The 16,282-nt window shown below is 61.4% G+C and overlaps 3 protein-coding genes across 6 annotated transcripts in view; 2 read left to right on the forward strand and 1 right to left on the reverse strand.

The window, feature by feature from the left end:
* The window catches only part of LAMA5 (laminin subunit alpha 5), a 59,079-nt gene extending 54,346 nt beyond the window's left edge, over window positions 1-4,733 (forward strand). Inside the window, exons 63-80 of the mRNA XM_050745079.1 lie at window positions 66-219; window positions 408-541; window positions 613-775; window positions 853-975; window positions 1,082-1,230; window positions 1,352-1,484; window positions 1,568-1,711; window positions 1,834-1,964; window positions 2,068-2,235; window positions 2,312-2,447; window positions 2,541-2,686; window positions 2,754-2,946; window positions 3,016-3,180; window positions 3,277-3,430; window positions 3,537-3,670; window positions 3,766-3,859; window positions 4,019-4,138; window positions 4,327-4,733. Of these exons, the coding sequence (XP_050601036.1) occupies window positions 66-219; window positions 408-541; window positions 613-775; window positions 853-975; window positions 1,082-1,230; window positions 1,352-1,484; window positions 1,568-1,711; window positions 1,834-1,964; window positions 2,068-2,235; window positions 2,312-2,447; window positions 2,541-2,686; window positions 2,754-2,946; window positions 3,016-3,180; window positions 3,277-3,430; window positions 3,537-3,670; window positions 3,766-3,859; window positions 4,019-4,138; window positions 4,327-4,466 (2,581 nt within the window). The 3' untranslated portion in view covers window positions 4,467-4,733. The remainder of the gene's footprint in view (window positions 1-65; window positions 220-407; window positions 542-612; window positions 776-852; window positions 976-1,081; window positions 1,231-1,351; window positions 1,485-1,567; window positions 1,712-1,833; window positions 1,965-2,067; window positions 2,236-2,311; window positions 2,448-2,540; window positions 2,687-2,753; window positions 2,947-3,015; window positions 3,181-3,276; window positions 3,431-3,536; window positions 3,671-3,765; window positions 3,860-4,018; window positions 4,139-4,326) is intronic.
* Window positions 1-16,282, forward strand: part of PSMA7 (proteasome 20S subunit alpha 7) — a 189,055-nt gene that overhangs the window by 9,712 nt on the left and 163,061 nt on the right. The gene's annotated exons all lie outside the window — the stretch shown is intronic.
* The window catches only part of ADRM1 (ADRM1 26S proteasome ubiquitin receptor), an 83,453-nt gene continuing 72,086 nt past the window's right edge, over window positions 4,916-16,282 (reverse strand). The window contains exons 2-11 of one of the 4 annotated variants that reach the window (XM_050745102.1): window positions 10,771-10,839; window positions 10,027-10,240; window positions 9,300-9,416; window positions 7,532-7,655; window positions 7,086-7,172; window positions 6,326-6,407; window positions 5,944-6,176; window positions 5,597-5,754; window positions 5,305-5,407; window positions 4,916-5,121 (exon numbers count right to left, since the gene is read on the reverse strand). In XM_050745102.1, coding sequence (XP_050601059.1) covers window positions 5,015-5,121; window positions 5,305-5,407; window positions 5,597-5,754; window positions 5,944-6,176; window positions 6,326-6,407; window positions 7,086-7,172; window positions 7,532-7,655; window positions 9,300-9,416; window positions 10,027-10,239 — 1,224 coding nt within the window. In that variant the 5' untranslated portion in view covers window position 10,240; window positions 10,771-10,839 and the 3' untranslated portion in view covers window positions 4,916-5,014. Of the gene's footprint in view, window positions 5,122-5,304; window positions 5,408-5,596; window positions 5,755-5,943; window positions 6,177-6,325; window positions 6,408-7,085; window positions 7,173-7,531; window positions 7,656-9,299; window positions 9,417-10,026; window positions 10,241-10,755; window positions 11,000-16,282 lie in introns of those variants that run through there. The other 3 variants (XM_050745101.1, XM_050745103.1, XM_050745104.1) reach the window with 3 other exon arrangements.

A 16,282-nucleotide genomic window follows, 5' to 3' on the forward strand; every position in this document is an offset into this window, starting at 1 on the left:
TCCGTGCCCACCCGCCACCCCTCGCCTCTCCGTGCCCACCCGCCACCCCTCGCCTCTGCCCTCAGGACTCTCCAGTTTGGCCACATGTCTGTCACAGTGGAGAGACAGATGATCCAGGAAACCAAGGGTGACACGGTGGCCCCTGGGGCAGAGGGGCTGCTCAACCTGCGGCCAGACGACTTTGTCTTCTACGTCGGGGGTTACCCCAGTACCTTCACGGTGAGCCCACCTGGCTGGGGGCAGCCTGGGAAGGGCTCCACAGCCCCGAGTCACTTGTGTCCTGGAGAGCCGTGGGTTCTCTTCGTATCTCGCCTCAGTCCGTCCTGCTGTAGTCTGAATTCCCCTTGGTCCATCCTGGAGGGGAGATGCCTCAGGCCAGGTGCCCTGACCCAGCCTTGTGCCCACAGCCCCCTCCCCTGCTTCGCTTCCCTGGCTACCGGGGCTGCATCGAGATGGACACGCTGAATGAGGAGGTGGTCAGCCTCTACAACTTCGAGAGGACCTTCCAGCTGGACACGGCTGTGGACAGGCCTTGTGCCCGGTGCGTGTGGCCTGCCCTCCCCGTCTCCACCCACCCCACCCTCCGCTGACCCCAGAACTTCTGACCTGCAGCTCCAAGTCGACCGGGGACCCGTGGCTCACAGACGGCTCCTACCTGGATGGCACCGGTTTTGCCCGCATCAGCTTCGATGGTCAGATCAGCACCACCAAGCGCTTTGAACAGGAGCTGCGCCTCGTATCCTACAGTGGGGTCCTCTTCTTCCTGAAGCAGCAGGTATGCCAGGCACACCCGTCCCACCGTCCCCACTTGCACTGATCCTGCCCCACACTAACCCTGCCCTGTTTCTGCAGAGCCAGTTCCTGTGCTTGGCTGTGCGAGAAGGCAGCCTCGTGCTGCTGTATGACTTTGGCGCTGGCCTGAGAGAGGCTGTCCCGCTGCAGACCCCACCGCCCCTGACCTCGGCCAGCAAGGCGGTAGGGCCAGGGTGGGGCCGGGGTGGCAGGGAGAGGAGGTGGGACGATGGGGGCGGGGCAGGCCACAGGGACACAGCTGGCCCTGGAGCCCACACTGGTCCTGCAGATCCAGGTGTTCCTGCTGGGGGGCAGCCGCAAGCGTGTGCTGGTGCGTGTGGAGCGGGCCACGGTGTTCAGCGTGGAGCAGGACAATGTTCTGGAACTGGCCGACGCCTACTACCTGGGGGGCGCGCCGCCCGACCAGCTGCCCCCGAGGTGAGCACTCTGCCGCTGGGGCTCCGAGGCCAGGCTGTCAGGGCGGGAGGCTGGGCTTAGAGGCGACACCCTGACCCACATCCCCGTGTCCCCGTGTCCCCGCATCCCCGCATCCCCACAGCCTGCGACGGCTCTTCCCCATGGGAGGCTCAGTCCGTGGCTGCGTCAAAGGGATCAAGGCCCTGGGCAAGTATGTGGACCTCAAGCGGCTGAACACAACAGGCGTGAGCGCCGGCTGCACCGCTGACCTGCTGGTGAGCAGCCCTTCCCGGGCTGGGGGTGGCATCTGTGGACATGCAGGGGTACCTGCGGGCACTCAGGGACGGCCTCCCCGCAGGTGGGGCGTGCCATGACTTTCCACGGCCACGGCTTCCTCCACCTGGCGCTCTCGAACGTGGCGCCCCTCACTGGCGACGTCTACTCTGGCTTTGGCTTCCACAGTGCCCAGGACAGTGCCCTGCTCTACTACCGGGCATCCCCGGTGAGACCTCACACCCGTGCCCACTCCCCAACCCGCAGCGGCCGTCAGGGCAGTCGGGACTGGGGTGGCTGGAATGAGTCTGGGTCCCCAGACTGGCCAGCTGACCTGGCTGCTGTCCCCAGGATGGGCCATGCCAGGTGTCCCTGCGGCAGGGCCACGTGACCCTACAGCTCCTGAGAACTGAAGTGATAGCTGAGGGGGGCTTCGCCGATGGCGCCCCCCATTACGTCGCCTTCTACAGCAATGCCACAGGGTGAGCCTGGCCGCTGGGCCCTCATATGAAGGTCTGGAGGGACACCCGCCTGCACTTGCCCGGACCTCTGTCTCCTCTGAGCCTCCGGCCTCCCGCCCCCCAGGGTCTGGCTCTATGTTGACGACCAGCTCCAGCAGATGAAGCCCCACCGGGGACCACCCCCAGAGCCCCAGCCGCAGCCTGAGGGGCCCCCGAGTCTCCTCCTGGGAGGCCTGCCTGAGCCTGACACCTTTCACTTCAGTGGCTGCATAAGCAACATCTTTGTGCGGCGGTGAGCCCGGTGGGCACTGGGGGGCAAGGCCCCAGCTGGCCTTCTGCAGTGCTGACCGCCTGTCCGCCCTGCACAGGCTCCTGGGCCCACAGCGCGTATTCGACCTGCAGCAGAACCTGGGCAGCGTGAACGTGAGCACAGGCTGTGCACCCACTCTGCAAGCCCAGACCCTGGACCTGGGGCCTAGAGGACTGCGGACCGCCACCCGGAAGGTGGGCGCCCCAGGGGTGAGCGGGCAGAGCTGGTGTGGCTGGAAGGGTGGCCCCCATGCGGGCAGCCCCTGCATTCACCATCCATGCCCCCAGGCTTCCCGCCGCAGTCGTCAGCCCACCCAGGATCCCGCCTGCATGCTGCCCCCATACCTCAGGACCACCCAAGACACCTACCAGTTTGGGGGTTCCCTGTCCAGTCACCTGGAGTTTGTGGGCATCCTGGCCCCACATAGGAACTGGTAAGGCCAGACACAGCTGGGGTGGGCTGAGAGGGGCCGCGCAGGCTGACGCCAGCTCCGCTTCCAGGCCCAGCCTCTCCATGCGCGTCCTCCCGCGAAGCCCCCGAGGCCTCCTGCTCTTCGCTGCGAGCCTGAGGCCCAGCAGCCCCTCCCTGGCACTCTTCCTGAGCAATGGACACTTCATCGCACAGATGGAAGGCCTTGGGACTCGGCTCCGCGCCCAGAGCCGCCAGCGCTCCTGGCCTGGCCACTGGCACAAGGTATGGGCCAAGAAGAAGGAAGGTGGGCAGGGCCTGGCGGCCCTACCCTGACCCGCCTCCTGCCCCCAGGTCTCCGTGCGCTGGGAGAAGAACCGGATCCTGCTGGTGACGGACGGGGCCCGGGCCTGGAGCCAGGAGGGGCCACGCTGGCAGCACCAGGGGGCAGAGCACCCCCAGCCCCACACCCTCTTTGTGGGGGGCCTCCCGGCCAGCAACCACAGCTCCAAACTTCCGGTGAGAAACATCTTGCCCCGGCCCTCACTCCCCACCCACTGTTCACCCCTGTCAGCTGCCCTGGGCCCTGATCCCTGCCCCGTCTGCTCCCTATAGGTGACCGTCGGGTTCAGCGGCTGTGTGAAGAGACTGAGGCTGCACGGAAGGCCCCTGGGGGCCCCCACACGGATGGCAGGGGTCACACCCTGCATCTCGGGCCCCCTGGAGGCGGGCCTGTTCTTCCCAGGCAGCGGGGGACTTATCACTTTAGGTCTGTGGATGCTGGCATCCCAGGCCCCAGCAGGGCAGGGCAGCGGGCTCCGGGAGGTTCTGGGGAGGGGCCCCCCTTCCTTCTCTATCACAGCCTCTCCCTGCAGACCTCCCAGGAGCTACACTGCCTGACGTGGGCCTGGAACTGGAGGTGCGGCCCCTGGCAGTCACCGGCCTGATCTTCCACTTGGGCCAGGCCCGGACACCCCCCTATTTGCAGCTGCAGGTGACTGAGAAGCAAGTAAGCCTGGCAGGGGTGGCACACCAGGGCTGGGTTTGCCTCTCCATTCTGGTGACCTTGGGGGCATACCCTGACCCTCCCTCCTACCCCGCCAGGTCCTGCTGTGGGCGGACGATGGGGCAGGGGAGTTCTCCACATCAGTGACCCGCCCCTCGGTGCTGTGTGACGGCCAGTGGCACCGGCTGGCAGGTGAGGCCCCTCCTGTGGCCAGGGCACTCTGCCACGCCCACCCCCACCCTTCTGCAGAGAGGGAGTCAAGCGGGGCTCTGGGTGGGGCAGCTTCTTTCAGGGCTGGAGAGAGGCCTGGCTGGGGACTACCTGGCCTCAGGAGTCCACCTTCTCCCACAGTGATGAAAGGCGGGAACGTGCTCCGGCTAGAGGTGGACGCACAGAGCAACCACACCGTGGGCCCCTCGCTGGCGGCTGCGGCTGGTGCCCCAGCCCCTCTGCACCTCGGGGGCCTGCCTGGTGAGTGCAGCCTTGATCAAGCGTGGGGAAGCTGCCCCTCAGGACTAGAGGCTGGGTAACCCACCCCCCTCCCACCCTCCTGTGGTGTGGAACAAGACAGGCTGGGCGGGGGACATATGTCTGGGAAGGGGCTGTGGGTCCCAAGCTGCCCTCCAACCAGCCTTCTTCCATCTTCCCTGCGCCCCCAGAGCCCACGGCCATGCAGCCCTGGCCCCCCGCCTACCGTGGCTGCATGAGGAGGCTGACAGTGAACCGGGCCCCCGTCACCATGACTCGCTCTGCAGAGGTCCACGGGGCAGTGGGGGCCAGTGGCTGCCCAGCCGCCTAGGGCACTGCCAACCCTGGCCTCTGGTTAGGCCCTTGCAGGTGACTCCTCTCACTGCCCTTTGTGCTCACCTCATAGGTGTTTATTGGGATTCTAGGCTCTATGGGTGACAGATCTTGTTTCTGGAGATGGTTTAAATTATATCTTTTTAAATGAAAGAATAAAATACTGCAAAATGTTTTTATACTTGGCCCTTCCACCTATTTTTAATTGTGAGAGATTTGTAATCACTGGTTCCTCCTTAAAAATTAAAAAGTAACTTCTGTGTAACTGAATGTTGACTTAAATACGGAGTCTCAAGACAGGTCTGGAACTGGCCTGGACAGAGGCACCAGACTTCTGGGGTGACCATTTTCCATCGTTAGGTCAAGTAAGTTTCTCTGGGATCCTACAGCAGCTCCTCACGCTACCATCTGTCCAGCCAAAACTCCTTTGGGCAAAGAAAGGAGGCGTTGGCGGGTAAAAGAAAAGACTTTATTATCAGTGGGTGGGAGGTGAGGCTGTGCAACGCACTGCAAGCGCCGTCAGTCCCTCGGAGGACGGCGCGTGGCTCAGTCCAGGCTCATGTCCTCCTCTTCGTCCTTCTTGTCCTTTGTGTCGCCCTCTTTCTGCTCGGGCTTGGCGTTGTTCTGCATGGCTTTGGCAAACGCTTCCACATCTAGAACACGTTAAAGACACAAGGTGGCGTCGAACCCTTGCCCAGAACTGGGGATCAAAGCGGTGGGATCAAGGGCAGAATGGCTGTGACCTTCGCCCCCTCAGCCCCACTTCGCAAATCCAGGGGGACAGGAATGGACCCTGCCTCTGGCTCGGGCCCGGAGGTGCAGGCACAGCCACTTACCGCCCTTGTTGGCGGCCTCCACGGCCTCCGCAGGCAGACCGAACTGGCACATGAGGGGGCCCAGCTGCCCCGAGGCCAAGGCTGCGCTGAACATGCCCAGGGCCTGCAAGGAAGAGCCAGGCGAGGGCTGAGCTCCACCCTGGGCTGCGGCCCAGAGCCGCACTGCTGAGCTGCCAGCTCTGGGGGTCGGGCACACGAGGCACGGCCACGGTGAAGGTGGGGCAGGGCCTCTTCCTCCCTCCTGCCCACTCCCTGAGCACACAGCGGAGGGCACCCCGGGCCCGGCCTCTACCTGCTGGAACTGGGGCGAGGTCAGGGTGTTCTGGATCTCTTCCGCAGTCTGCGGCAGTGACTCCCCAGATGGCAAGTAGGGAAGCAGGCGCTCCTGGACGTCCGCGTTGGCGAGGATGGGAGCCATGATCTCTGGCGTCAGCACACTGGCCAGGTCCACTGGGACACAAGAACACGGCCATCAGCTCGATGCCAGCCTAAGTGCCCACATGGAGGGTATGCAAGCAGGGGCTCAGCCCATGGCCCCAGCACCCCAGGCGCGCACAAGAGGCAGACGCCTTGGAAGGTCAGCTTGCCAGGGACAGCAGGCTCCATGCCCCCCCAGCTCCGGGCGACAGCACACGTTACCTTGCTGGCCACCCGCTGGCCCAGCCGGTACATTCATCGTGGCCAGGATGCTCTGGAGGTCGCTCAGCTGGATGGGCTGGGTCGGGCTGGCTGCTGTGCTGGCTCCGTTCCCGGAACTGGGCGCAGGGCTCGGGCTAGTTGCTGAGGCAGCTGCTGGAGCAGAAGGGGCTGGGGTGGCACGGGTGGAAGAGGTGGTGGATGACGGGGTGACCGCTGCCGACTGGCTCCGGGAGCTGCGAAGACAGAGGGCACCGCTGGAGCGGACACGCCCCCACACAGCAGGGCCTACTCGCAGGGTCCAAGGTGCCAGGCCAGGATTCCCCGCTGTCCCTCCCATAACACCGTGGCGCCCGCATGGCGGGGCTGGAGCCATGGCGCTCACCTGGAGGAGGAGCTGCTCCCTGGAGGCCCGCTGCTCCCCAGTAAGCTGGCCAGGCCGGGTCCAGTCAGGGCCCCCAGCCCACCTGCGGGGGCAAGGAAATGCGAGCTCTTATGCCCTCTAGCCCACCAGGAAGAGCCTGCCCCTCCCCAGGCCAGAGGAGCAGGAATTCCCAACACCAAAGCCAGGAGCCGCGGGGTGAAGCGGGGCAGTGGGGACCACAGGCCTGGAGGAGCCGCGGGGCGGGGGGGACCACAGGCCTGGAGGAGCCGCGGGGCAGGGGGGCGGGCAGACATGTGCAGCTGTGTTCTGGAAGCAAGGTCACTTCTGTTCCATCCCATGACACAATTCATGTGCTTAGATTAAAAGCAGATTCAGTCCAGATCCCACCCAAAGGGACAAGTATTTCTGAAGGGCCAAGCACACGGGTCTGTACTCCATGAACTAGCGGCAGGCAGGCGGCCATATGGGGCCAAGGGACCCAGGGCAGGAACCCCAGCTCCCTCCAGTCCCCCAGCCCCGCCGCTCAGCCAGCCATCCTCCTCTGAAGTACCCAGCCGGGGTCCTCACCAGGGGCCCAGAAGCCTGCGCCCACCCAGCTCTAGCCACAGGCAAACAAGCGCATTCCCAAAGGGGAACCAGCTTGCGGACACACAGGCTCCCCAACACCATGCAGACAGCTAGCAAAAGTTTAAAGGAAACAGACAGGGCCTCAAAGCATTCCCAGCGGAAGCTGCCTGAGAGCCCGGGAGGCGCATGTTACCCAGTCCTCCGAGGCCGGCTGGTCCGATGAGCTGCATGAGCTGACTGTGGCTCATGTTCCCCAGCAGGCTCTGCAGGCCGCCCTCACCTGGAAAACACTGCAGCTCAGGGGGGCCTGCCCTAGCCAGATCCACGCCAGCCCCACAGCACCACCCCGGCCAGCCCCACTCTGGCCCCACAGTGCTGCCTGGGCCTCTGCTGAGCACCCCACTCGGCTGCCTCTGAACTCTACAGGCGGCACCACTTGAAGTGAGGCAACGGTGGGCCACAGACCCGTCCTACCCCATGAAGATGGGACTGGGGAGTGACCCAGGGAGCTAACAGGGTGTCTAACTTAGAATCTTCTATTTCCACTTCCAAACAACCTGTGCGGAGGGAGCGAGTCATCCACAGTAGACTCTGGCCTCCCAGGAAACCCTGAGCTCATGTGACAGAGCTGACAGTTACCGCCTAGTGCAGAGAGCTCGTGGCCGCTGCTCCCGCTCGCCCCCAGCGCCCCAGGCATTGGGGGGTTGTTCAGATACTCGTTGACTTTCCGGCAGTGCTCCTCATCCTGGTCTGTCTTGGGTTCCTGCAGAGAATGGACACGTAAGAGCAGGAGCCGGTGCCAGCTCACTCTGAGGGCCACCACAGCCATCCTGAGCTGGCTTACAGGTGAGGGACCTGAGAGGCACAGGCGCGTGTACCTGGCTACACAGTGCTGAGGAGACAGGACTCAGCTCAGCAGGTGAGGGGACGGCAGTGGTGCCTGCTAAGCACAATGCTCCGCGCCCTGCCCCAGTCTGCTGCAATGCTGGCTGTGCCCTGTCCCCCTCCACCCATTTCACAGATGGGGAGCCTAGGGCTCCGAAGGCACTTGGCTGCTGCCAAGCCAAGTCCTCCCACCCTCTTGCTCTCTGGGGTGTGGTTCTTTATACACCCGTCTCCTTCCTTCAACCAGTGGAAGGCAGCGAACTGGCCCACTCAGCACACCACAGCCCAGAGCCACGGCAGGCCCTCACAATCGAGCACACGTGTGTGTCCCCACACGTGCACAGACCAGGGTCAGAAGCATCAACCTGCGAGCACACAGAGCTGGGAGCAGAGCACCCACGCACACCTCCAACAGCTATGGAGGCTGCAGGGCGCCAGGGACACTGGGAGTCCCTGCCCTCATGGGCACACCCCGAACGGCAGGGCGCCAGGGACACTGGGAGTCCCTGCCCTCATGGCAAAGCGGGGACAGGGACTTAAAAGTCATCAACAGGAAAATCGAGAAAAAAAGGGGAGAGGGTGGTAACAGTTGGACACTACTTCTTGGCAAAACCGTGGAAAAACACGTTCTACACCAGCAGGTGGCAAACTGTGCTCCCCATCTGTGTTTGCAAATAAAGTTTAATTGGAACTCGGCTATGCCTGTTCATCTCCCAGGCCACGTGCACAGTGCCTGCAGAGGTGAGCGGCAACACGGACCATCTGCCCCCCAGAGGCTCTCAGACAGGGCCACCCTTGCTCTCGAAAGGGCCAAGGTTGGGGGTGGGGACAGCAGCTCCACCTCTGGCAGAGGGCATGGCATTCTCTCTCCACATTGCAAACGCACGCACACGCTTTCTGACCACAGGCCCGCCACCAGTTTTCACCTCCAGATTATACTGGCTTATGGAAAATAATCTGTGTACCAGGCAATTCTTTGCAACACTGCCTGTAACAGCACAAAAAACAGCAACAAGCTCAATGGTCACTGACAGATGGCAGAATGAGCGATGGCCTCTGGACCCAACGGACGCTCTGCAGCTGTGGGTAAGAGAAACCCTGGGCGCTGATACCCCTGGCCTCCAGGACACACTGCCAGGGAAGGGGCAGGGCTGTGGAGAGGGAGAGGAGAATGCTTCGTTTCTGTGAGCCACACAGGAGCCCCTGCCTCTGCTGCGGGGGCCTCAGTGACCCACAGCAAGGGGCAGAGAGGGCACTGGGCATCGCTGGAACCAGGGTCAGCATGCCTGTCTGGCTGGAAATTCCACACTGCAATTGGGTACCCGGAGCCCAGCCTGGAGCCGCCGTACTCTGGGAGAGGACCTCGGCCCCAGGGAACACGCACCACAGTCCTGGGGTGGCATCTCAGGCCGTGTGGCCGGTGCCTGCTGGTTTGTAACAGCCAATTGCACCACACTGCAAGCAAGTTCCTAACTGAATCACAGGGCAACAAAAAGGCAAAACCCCAAGAGCTGCCCCGTACCTGCATCCAGAAGAAAAGCCGCTTGGACCCTGCCTTGAACTTCAGCACGTAGACCCTCCCGCTGGGGCACTGCGGCACCCGCTTGAACTCACAGTCGTCAGGGAAGATGATCAAGTCCTGGCAAGCCACAGGAAGAGAGAGTCAGCGGTGCAGATGGCACCACTGTGCCCAGTCTCAGGAGAGCATGCCAGGCCCTGGGTCTAACGGGGTGGGGTGCACAAGAGGCAGCTAAGCCGCCAGATCCCTCGCTGGCAGGGTCTCCACCAGGTGGAGAAGCCAGGGTCAGAGACAGCCCATGAAAGGCAAGGCGCGGGGGAGAGAGCAGGGAAATGGGCCTTTCAGATAGTAACAGGGTTTCTGAGACGTGTTGGGAACAACATTCCTAGAGTAGTTAAAAGGTCAACTCTGAACTACTCTCCAATGTAACAAAAAACAACTTAAAGTTTGAAGAACAAAGAAGACTGAGTGAAGCGGCCAGGCAGAGAGCTCCAGGCTCTCCAGGGCCACACCTCCAGCCCCAGGCACCTCACACGGAAAGTTCAAGACACACAGTGGCCGAGACGCCCCTGTCATCGCGGAAACCAGGACGACCCATCAGCACGACAGCCGATGACGGCCTCACGAGCGTTCCCCGGATGCGGCCAAGCCCCCACCGCGAACTCCAAAGCGAGGACTCCGAGGGCCCGAGAAGTCGCCTGTCCCGCTGTCGCGGCTCTGGGACACTCACGTCTTCCACGTTCCCGGACGTCCTGTCCTTCCAGCAGAAGTGAATAAGCGAGTCGTCCGTCTGCTGAATGTACACCAGCCCTTTCCGCTTATCCGGGGTCACGGTGGTCCCCTTCAGGGACATCTTTCCCGCCCGAAACTCCACCAGGTACTTGTTGGAGGCGCCCCGAGAGCCTGGCACCAGGCTTGGGAAGAGCGCGCCTGAGGTCGTCATCCTGAAAGCGCGGAGAAGACGCTGAGACGCGGCGGTCACGGTCGCCTGCGGTCCGGCAAGCTCCCGCCCCCTGGGGTGTTTGGGAGCAGGGGGCCGGCGCCCAGAGCTGTCTAAGGCCGCGCAGGCCCCGTCCACACTGACACGCCGGGCTGCTTTCCGCGTTTCCCCCGCTCCCGCCGAACGCACCGCTCGCAGTCGGCGCTGGGCCGGAGCAGCCCCGCCGAGCCTAATGGGGCCGGCCCCAGGCGTGACGCCGTCTCCGCGGGGAACCAGCCTCGACGCGCCGCCCCGGCGACCCGCTCCGCGGGGCAGATCCGCCCGAGCTCCCGCCGAGCCCCACGCTCAGGGCCGCAGGCGGAACCGGGGCGGCGCCCGAACCCCAGAGCCCCCACCCGGCCCGGCCCCCGCAGGCCCCGCCCGACGCGCCGGCCACCTTCTCGTCCTGGCTGACCCCGCCCCATCCCCGGACCAGCAGCCCCTGCCCCCGCCTCCGGTCGCCCCCGGCCGCCCCAGGACCTGCGACCCCCGCACCTGCCTCGCGCCCACACTCGTACGAGAGGCGCCGTCCGGGCTCTTCCTCCTCGGCGCCTGCCGGGCCCCGCCGGAAGCCCGCGTTCGGCCCGCCCCGCCTGCCGCTCTCGCCACCGATTGGGCCCCGGAGGCCCCGAGGCCGGCCCTAATCTGCCACCGATTGGCGAGGGCGACCGTCCATCGCACTCGCTCCTCCCCGGTCCGCCCCCGCGCCGGCGCCTCTTTTCCGGCGGAAGCGCGGGCCGGGAGGCGCGTGGGCCAGAGCGGCCCCTATTGTTGCTGTGTCATAGGGGAGCGGCGGCGGCCCCTAGAGGCGGCGCCAAGGACCGCAGGCGGGTTTCAGAAGCGCGCTGGGGACCTGCTGAGGTCGGGCCAAGCCCACCCCTCGGCGTCGCCAGCCCGGGCGGGAAGAGCTGTCACTCGTGTGACTGTGCCAGGGGATAGGCGGAAGCCGAGGAGTGCGGTCCGGCTCTGGGCGGCAGGCACCAGGGCTACGCACAGAAGTGACCATGGTTCAGCGCTTCGGGCACCCGGGCAGGAGCTGCACTCCACGCGTCCGGGAGAGCAGGGGTCCGGGAAGGGAGAGCAGGGGTGAGAACCGTGACATGGTCTCAGCTGCATACATCTAGTCCCGCAGGGGTCGGGGAGGGCAGAGGTCAGGGAGGGGTGGGTCCCGGAGGAGAGGGGTCCCGGGAGGGGAGGGGGTCTCCGAGGGGAGGGATTTGGGAGGGGTGAGTCCGGGAGGGGAGAGGTTCCCGGAGGGGAGGGGGCCCGGGAGGGAAGAGGGTCCCGGAGGGAAGGGATCTGGGAGGGGTGAGTCCGGGAGGGGAGGAGTCAGGGAAGGCCTGAGTCCCAGAGGGGTGGGGTCCGGGAGGGCAGGGGTCCCGGAGGGCAGGGGCTTATCCTCTGGGCGCCTGGATGGGAAAGGCCACAGGATAAAAAGGCTGCAGTCGCCCTCCAGTGTTGTGTAACTTTGAGTCACTTTTGACACAAACTAAAGCGAAGACAACAGAGTGCTTGTGGCGCCCCAGCCGGCTGCTGAAGAGGGACACGTTCTTTGGGATTTGCCTACAGCGACGCCAGGCGGGGGCTCTTAGAGGGGTCGGGCGCGGTGGCTCACGCCTGTAATTCCAGCACTTTGGGAGGCCGAGGTGGGCGGATCACTTGAGGCCAAGAGTTCAAGACCAGCCTGGGCAACATGATGAAACCCCGACTCTACTAATGCAAAAATTAGCAAGGTGTGCTGGCACATGCCTGTAATTCCAGCTACTCAGGAGGCTGAGGCACGAGAATCGCCTGAACCCGGGAGGTGGAGGTTGCAGTGAGCTGAGATTGTGCCACTGCACTCCAGCCTGGGCAACAAAGGGAGACTCCTCAAAAATAAAAAATAAAATAAATAAATAATAATAGTAATAAAAATAGGTCAGGAGCTTCGTGAGAACCCCGAGGGGCAGTGGCCTCGGCACCTGTTAAGCAGGAGGACTAGATGTCTGCAGCTGAGACCCTGCCAGGGTCCTCGGGTTCTCCTTTGCCCACCGCTCACTTCCTTCTTTCCTTCAGATACTCTGCTCACTTCGGGCGCTCGCCGGGGTCAGCGTGTGCTTGGTGGCTCACGCTCCGAGTGGATGCACAGCTCTCTGAGGTCTTTAGGTGTATGTTTTCATTCACCCTTGTTGGGAGATGCGTTGGTGTTGATGCTGGCAGCTCCAGTCCTTTCATTCTGCAGGGAGCCTACTGCTCAGCCCTCCATTGTCTCAGTGGCAGAGCTTGTGCCAGTTATGTTTAGTTGCCAGCTTTTGACTGTCATAATGCTCCCATTCATGTTGTTTTGGAAAATGTAGCTATTTTTCATTTTAAAATGTGTGTTAACAGGTAGTGAGTTTGTTATTTTTATGTAGTTAAATAATTTTAAATGTCCTTTTAATTCCTAGTATGGTAAATGTCAATAAAGCTCACATAAACAAAAGCTCTTGGGGGCCTGTACAATTTTTAAGAATTTAAGCGGTCCAGAGGCTAAAGGGCTTGAGAGGGGCTAACACAAAGCTCTGGGGCCCGCTGGTGATAGGTGCGCCACTGATACTGCAGCCCCGTCCTCGTGCCCTCATGTAAAACAGGGAAAAGGTGGAAATGAGAAAACCCAACCCGGCTTTCCCGGCAAGAGGGTGGCAGGCAAGTGTCACTTATTGACGTCACAGACAGTGAAGCAGCAGCTCCAGGGTCCGCAGGGGCCAAATGTGCAGAGGCCAACGAAGTGGCCAAGAGGGCCCTGGATTTACCATTTCCTCCAGTTCCTGGTGGCCCTGTGGCCTGGGACGGCTCAAAACAAACAAAAAACCCCAGAACTCTTTACCTACACTTCAAGTGAAATTCGCACATTCCTATGAGCACGCCGCAGTGAGGAAACAAGCCGCAGCCAGACAGGCATTGCAGAGGCCACTGTGGGTGCCCGCTGCCAGCGCACGGGCTCTATGCGTGTGTGGGGTGTGGCACCTGGAGCACCCAGCAGCCCAGGACTCCAGCTGTGGCCACGGAGTGGGTGGGGGCACACGCTGCTTTCTGTCAGGAATCTCGGACTTGAAGCACACGCAAGGTTGGAATCTCGGACTTGAAGCACACGCAAGGTTGGAATCTCGGACTTGAAGCACACGCAAGGTTGGAATCTCGGACTTGAAGCACACGCAAGGTTGGAAGGGCCGTGTGACAGGCACAGCTGTCGCTATCTAATTGGTCGCTGATGGCAGTTGGTAGGATGTCTGCAAAATGCCTGCAGCATCTAGAGGAGCAGCCTCACCGGGACACACGCATTCAACTCAAGGATTTGGATTAAGAGATCCCCTAAAGGAGATTTCTATTCATCCTGTTTAGCAAAACAAAAAAACAAAAAAAAAAAAAACAAAAAAAAAAAAACAAGCCCTGGACTTGCACGATGGCTCACACCTGTAATCCCAGCACTTTGGGAGGCCAAAGTGAGAGGGTCCCTCGAAGCCCAGGAGTTCAAGACCAGCTTAACCAAGACAGTGAGACCCCGTCTTTACAAAAAGACAAATGAAACAAGAGCCAGGCGTGGCGGTGCACGCCTGTAGTCTCAGCTACTTGGGAGGCTGACGTGAAGGTCAAGGCCGCAGTGAGCCGTGATGTGAGCCGTGATGGCACCACTGCACTCCAGCCTGGGTGACAGAGCGAGACCCTGTCCCAAGAAAGCCCCAAACTGTGAAGAAAGCACACCCTGACGCGCTCCACGTGCTGCAGGCTCCTGGGGTGAAAGCCCCAAACTGTGAAGAAAGCACACCCTGACGCTGTCCATGTGCTGTAGGCTCCTCGGGTGAAAGCCTGGGCTGCGCCTCCATGTCAGCAGAAGACACCGCCGGATGTTTCACCCAAGAGGTCACAGGCGGCAAAGGCACCGTGGCAAGCTGCTCCACACCATTATTCATGAGAGAAATGCCAATGAAATACACCTGCTGGGGCTAAAAGCAAACGACAGAAGGTGCCAGGCAAAGTTGGGAACGCCAATGGCACGGCTACTTGGGAAAAGCGTTAGGCAGGGGTAGGGTTTTTTAAACTTTTTTTTTTTTTTTTTTTGAGATGGAGTCTTACTCTATCCCCTAGGCTGGAGTGCAGTGGCTTGATCTCAGCTCACTGCAGCCTCCGCCTCCCGGGTTCAAGCAGTTCTCCCACCTCAGCCTCCTGAGTAGCTGGGATTACAGGTGCACGCCACCAGGCCCAGCTAATTTTTGTATTTTTATTAGAGATGGGGTTTCACCATGTTGGCCAAGCTGGTCTCGAACTCCTGAGCTTGAGCGATCCACCCACCTCGACCTCCCAAAGTGCTGGAATTACAGGTGTGAGCCACCACGCCTTGCGTTTCTTTTCTTTTTTTTTTAACATTTTAAAAATGTCTAAGACAAGTCACAACTGAGCAGAGGGTGAACAGTTCTGGTTCCCCTGGGTGTTCGGTGAGCTGCACCGACACCAGGTCAGCACCCAGAGTCCGCCATTTGCATCGAGGTCCACCATCGGTCCATCTGTGCTGCCACACCACCACCACTGACCAGGCAGTTTACAAAGAACAGAAACTAATTTCGCACAGTTCTGCAGGGCAGGAAGTCAGCGTCAGTGGGGTGGCAGGCTTGGTTTCTGGTAAGAGCTGCTCTCCCCATCTGACATGGCGCTGATGCTCTGTGGGGCAGACCAGGCGGTGTGGGATGAGCCTCTGGCTCCAGGCTCAGGCAATGATGGTGGAGCCCCACAGCCACACACCTGGAGCATTCCGAGAGCATGGACGTCTCATGGACCGTGTGTCCCTCTGCCCCAGCCACAGTGACCACTGGGATGACCGTGTCTGCTCAGCTCACACTCCTGAAAAGCACAGAGGTGCTGGAGCCACTTACGGCAGAAGGCAGGCAGCTGAAACCTGTGGCACCAGGCACTTCGCTGCTTCTAGCAGTAGCCTCCCCCTGCCAGCGGAGGGGGGTCCATCAGAGCCTCCTGCTGCTTGGAGAACCTGGGCGCTCCACCCCTTGCATGTGCCACCCAACAGGTCTCACGAGTGTTCCCCAGTCTCCTCCCCACAGGGCAGTTTTTGAAAATGAGCATTTGCTTGGCCAATCCTCAGGAACACACGGTCCAAACATCTGATAACTGGGCATGAGGACTCATGCATAGCAGATTTGTAGCCCTTTTCAAAATGGCCAGAGCGGCTGAGATGGTGAAAAATTGCTCAATGTAAAACAAAGGTCACCGGCTGCCCGTCTTCAGAGAATCTTCATTCAAAACTTAGAGGCTAACATTTATTCTCACAGATGTGTACACAGCCCTCTGAAAAACCTGAGGATGACTGTGTTAATGCAGATTGGCACTGAGTTATTAAATATTATAAAATAAGCGCGTTCTGCTGGCATCTTTTCTCAGCTGCCGTGTCCATGCTGCCTGCTGGGATGAATGGCGCTGGAGGAGCAGCTGGGCGCAGGCATGGTGAGGGGTGAGGGCCTGGGAGGCGTGGGCAACAGGAGCGCCCGGCTGCATGCCATCGCCCTCTGCAGAGCCACCATCGCGCTTCTAAACATCTGGCCACAGCAGCCTGGCTCCCAAAGCTCACCAAGCGAAGGACCGACTGCAAAGTGAACTTCGTACCCAGAATTGGCAAACGTGGCTTTTGCCTCCCAGAAATTTTACATCAGCCTGTAGAGGACGGTGAGGGACATCTTTTGAGGGGTCCTGAGGGAGACCCAGCTCCCACGCTGCCTGGCGAGCAGCAGGAGCCACAGCCAAGTTCTCGGCCACCGCAGGGGCCCCGTCTTTTGTGCCCACTTTACACACAGGGAAGTCCAGACGTGCCCATCAGAGAAAACTGGGACCATCATGACTTCCCTCGGATGGATCGAACTCTCCTCTGGGTCCAGCTGTGCCCCTTGCCCACGCCCTGTGAACTCTGTCGCCCAGCACAGTGGGAAGCTCATCGGAACTTGTAACTGTCTTTGCTTTGTTTTCCTTCACGGAAATGACAAGAACC

This window comes from Macaca thibetana, chromosome 10, assembly GCF_024542745.1.
Source record: "Macaca thibetana thibetana isolate TM-01 chromosome 10, ASM2454274v1, whole genome shotgun sequence".
NCBI lineage: Eukaryota > Metazoa > Chordata > Mammalia > Primates > Cercopithecidae > Macaca > Macaca thibetana.